Here is a 3,372-nt window from a genome sequence, read left to right as displayed (position 1 = left end):
AATCATGGCGCGAGAAATGCTTGTTGGGTTTTATTTGTAGATTCAAAATTTAGCTTAACACAATCTTTCAGTTTAATTTTTCATGATCGGACAAGTTTAATCTTTCAGTTTGATTTTTCATTTTGCACATATGGCATATGCAACTCATCCCAAGTGAATACTTTAACCGGCACAACATGTGATGATCACCTGAACAAGGCTAGAAAAAATATTTACAAAATTGATGATTAATGTCAAGTTGGGAGGCCACTGTACAGGATAAACTGTTCTTTATATTATCTTGTCTTGTCAGCAATAACTTTAATATTTTTGTCCTCATCCACATTAGGAAGTAGTCAAGTAGCAGCCTCGATCTACCTTTAAAAAAGTGTACACCACTTACAATAATGTACATCAATCCAAAATCTAGCCGCCCCTCCTCTATATAAACCCACCAATATTGTGCCAAATGATCCAAGCACAGGCATAATACAAAGCCATTCAGCTACATAGATTAAAAAAAAAAATGAGGTCCTTGGCCAATCTCCAGTTGTCCATACAATTCTTCCTCCTCACTCTCTTCTTCATCTCCTCTCATGCAGCCATCTTTGAAATCCGCAATGAGTGCCCTTACACTGTTTGGGCAGCGGCAAGCCCAGGTGGTGGTCGCCGCCTAGACCGCGGCCAAAGTTGGACCCTCAATGTGGCCGCTGGCACTGCCATGGCACGTATTTGGGGTAGGACAAATTGTAACTTTGATGGTAGCGGTCGTGGCCATTGCCAAACTGGGGATTGTGGTGGTGTCCTAGAGTGTAAAGGCTGGGGTGTCCCTCCTAACACCTTAGCTGAATATGCACTTAACCAATATGGTAACCTGGATTTCATTGACATTTCTCTAGTCGATGGGTTCAATATTCCAATGGACTTTAGCCCAACTAGTGGTGGGTGTCGTGGAATTAGGTGCACAGCTGATATTAATGGACAATGTCCCAATGAGTTGAGGACCCCAGGTGGGTGCAATAACCCATGTACAGTTTTCAAGACCAATGAGTATTGTTGTACTAATGGGTATGGTAGCTGTGGACCCACCTATTTCTCAAGGTTCTTCAAGGATAGGTGCAAAGATGCTTATAGTTACCCTCAGGGTGATCCTTCAAGCACATTCACATGCCCTGGTGGGACTAATTATAGGGTTGTGTTTTGCCCAATAGGGTCACCTCGTTTCCCTCTAGAGATGGTAGGAAGTATGAATGACGAGTAATTAAAGAGTCTTTTTGGGTTTTTGAGGCTTTGAGAGGTTGATAAAAATAAGGCCTCGATCAGTATGTATTACTATTTCCTTTTCTCTTTGTTTTGTTTCTGCTCAGCTGTATAACTAAAACCTTAATTAAAATAAAGATGTGTTTTATCTATATGTGTTGACTATGATGAATATATACTTCAATTATCTTTCCACAGTTAAATCAACTAATCAAAGTCATTAATGTGAGTTATACAAATGCTTTGAAGATGCAATAAAAAGATGGAACATTTTGCATATATTTTTTGGGATGGAATTGGAGAGCATTTTTTTTACTTTGATTTCTCAGACTTGCAGTTATTTAGATGATAACTTTCCACGGGTGAGCTTATATGTGTGTGCGCGCGATGTGTCTACACGCTTCTATTCTATTTTGCAAAATTTTCTTGTATTCACCTAAGGTTGCTGAAGGATGTGAAAAATTAAAAATTTTAAAAATTATAGTAAATTTAAAAATATTGCACTCACATCATTTTTGGTTGATGATGCTAAAAATTTTGAAATGAAACCAACAGTCTCAAGTATCAATCTCTCGATTAAAAATAAATAAATAAATAAGAGACACTTTTCCTTTGTTATTTTGAAATTACAAGTAAAAATCGTCCTCGCACGTGCAATTACAGTATTACATTCAAGTCGACTATTGCAATACCTGCTTCAAAATCTCTCTCAAATGCCCCTGCCCTCATTGCGTTACTCTTTAGTGGGCTCATCATGATTGACCATTATTTTGTGCTCATCGTGATTGACCATTAACAAAAAAATCAATTGCTCATGGCAAGGGCTAAGGATAAAGTTACGACGAATAGTCTTAGGTGCTGATTTTGCACCAAACCTTTTGAATTATTATCATAAAGTTTAAGGGCCCGTCCTATCAAAGGAGTCATACTTTCATGGTCAAATATTTTGATGCAATGAATTAAGATTGTTATTCCGTCTTGAAGAGGACAATGTTGAAAGGGAGAGGCAATTCTATCCTCAAAAATGAAGACAAGCTTCATATAAAATTTAATTATCATGATCATACCCATGAATGTACCACATGTAGACATACAAATTGTTCTGCCATTCTTGTATAATTTTCATATCAAAATGTGTGGCAAAAAGTCTCGTGGAAGTCAATCATTAACTCATTCATTATATATGCATATTTACAATTTCACACGATTGTGAAATCTACTATTAAGAAAATTACATATATTTTTTGCATGAGATACTTGTTTAATGGAAATCACAACTCTCTAATCCTACATTATTATTAGGGACAGACACAAGTGGGGGCCGTGAGAGCCTGCCCCCTGGCCAACCCAATGTAAATCAACCCCAAAAAAAATAAATAAATAAATAAATGGTAAATACAGAAATTCAGTCCAAACTTCAAACGCAATAGACCTCCAAAATTTTCAATCCCATTACTAGCCGGCTAGCCCAATGTAAATCAACCAAAAAAACAAAAAAAAAAAACCTCCAAAATTTTGAGCCACAATTGACAATGCCCAGCCGGCCAGCCCAATGTAAATCATTTAAAAAAAAGTAAATACAAAAATTCAGCCCAAACTCCAAACAGAGAACGCAATAGAAAAAGAAAAAGAAAAACTGAGGAGAGATAACAAGACTGTAAGACAGAGAGAATTTTTTTTTTTTCCGCTTATCTCCAGCCCCACCAAGCCTGAATTCTGGAGTCTGTCCCTGATTATTAGATAGATGCTTATATTACTTTCCACTTCTAAAAGTTGGCATCTGATGGACCAAAATAAAAAATAAAAATAAAAAAATAAAAAAAAGAAAGAAAGAAAGAAAGAAAGATTGATTTTAAGTTTGTTTAACAAAACATTATAATTTTCTAAATGTTATAAATTGTATGATGCCATGTTTGTATACTAAAAGTACATTAAAATTATTAATATATATAATTTTAAGTGAATTTAATTTCTTTGTTAAAGTCTCGTAATGCTGTTATACTGCTCCAATTATAATTTTATTACTGAAGGTTTCTAAAATATCAAAAAGATCAGATTGATTAATTTTTTTTTAAATAGTTTTTAATCATTCATTATATTTTTTGTTGTAATAATAAAAATTTAGCTATGCAC

At 35.0% G+C, this 3,372-nt stretch overlaps 1 protein-coding gene across 1 annotated transcript; it reads left to right on the top strand.

Moving 5' to 3' along the window:
• Positions 1 to 431: 431 nt before the first annotated feature.
• LOC112029672 (thaumatin-like protein 1) lies at positions 432 to 1,391 on the top strand. The gene has a single exon (XM_024062360.2). It carries the CDS (start codon positions 506 to 508, stop codon positions 1,238 to 1,240), a length of 735 nt encoding a protein of 244 aa, XP_023918128.1. The 5' UTR covers positions 432 to 505; the 3' UTR covers positions 1,241 to 1,391.
• Positions 1,392 to 3,372: the final 1,981 nt, after the last annotated feature.

This window comes from Quercus suber, unplaced genomic scaffold, assembly GCF_002906115.3.
Source record: "Quercus suber isolate HL8 unplaced genomic scaffold, Cork oak 2.0 scaffold_44, whole genome shotgun sequence".
NCBI classification, from domain to species: Eukaryota; Viridiplantae; Streptophyta; class Magnoliopsida; order Fagales; family Fagaceae; genus Quercus; species Quercus suber.
The sequence above is the reverse complement of the archived record's forward strand: the minus strand, read 5'-3'. Positions and strand labels throughout refer to the sequence as shown.

Bases quoted from the DNA above. Each gene is read 5' to 3' on its own strand.
- LOC112029672 (XM_024062360.2), top strand. From the start codon at position 506: ATGAGGTCCTTGGCCAATCTCCAGTTGTCCATACAATTCTTCCTCCTC.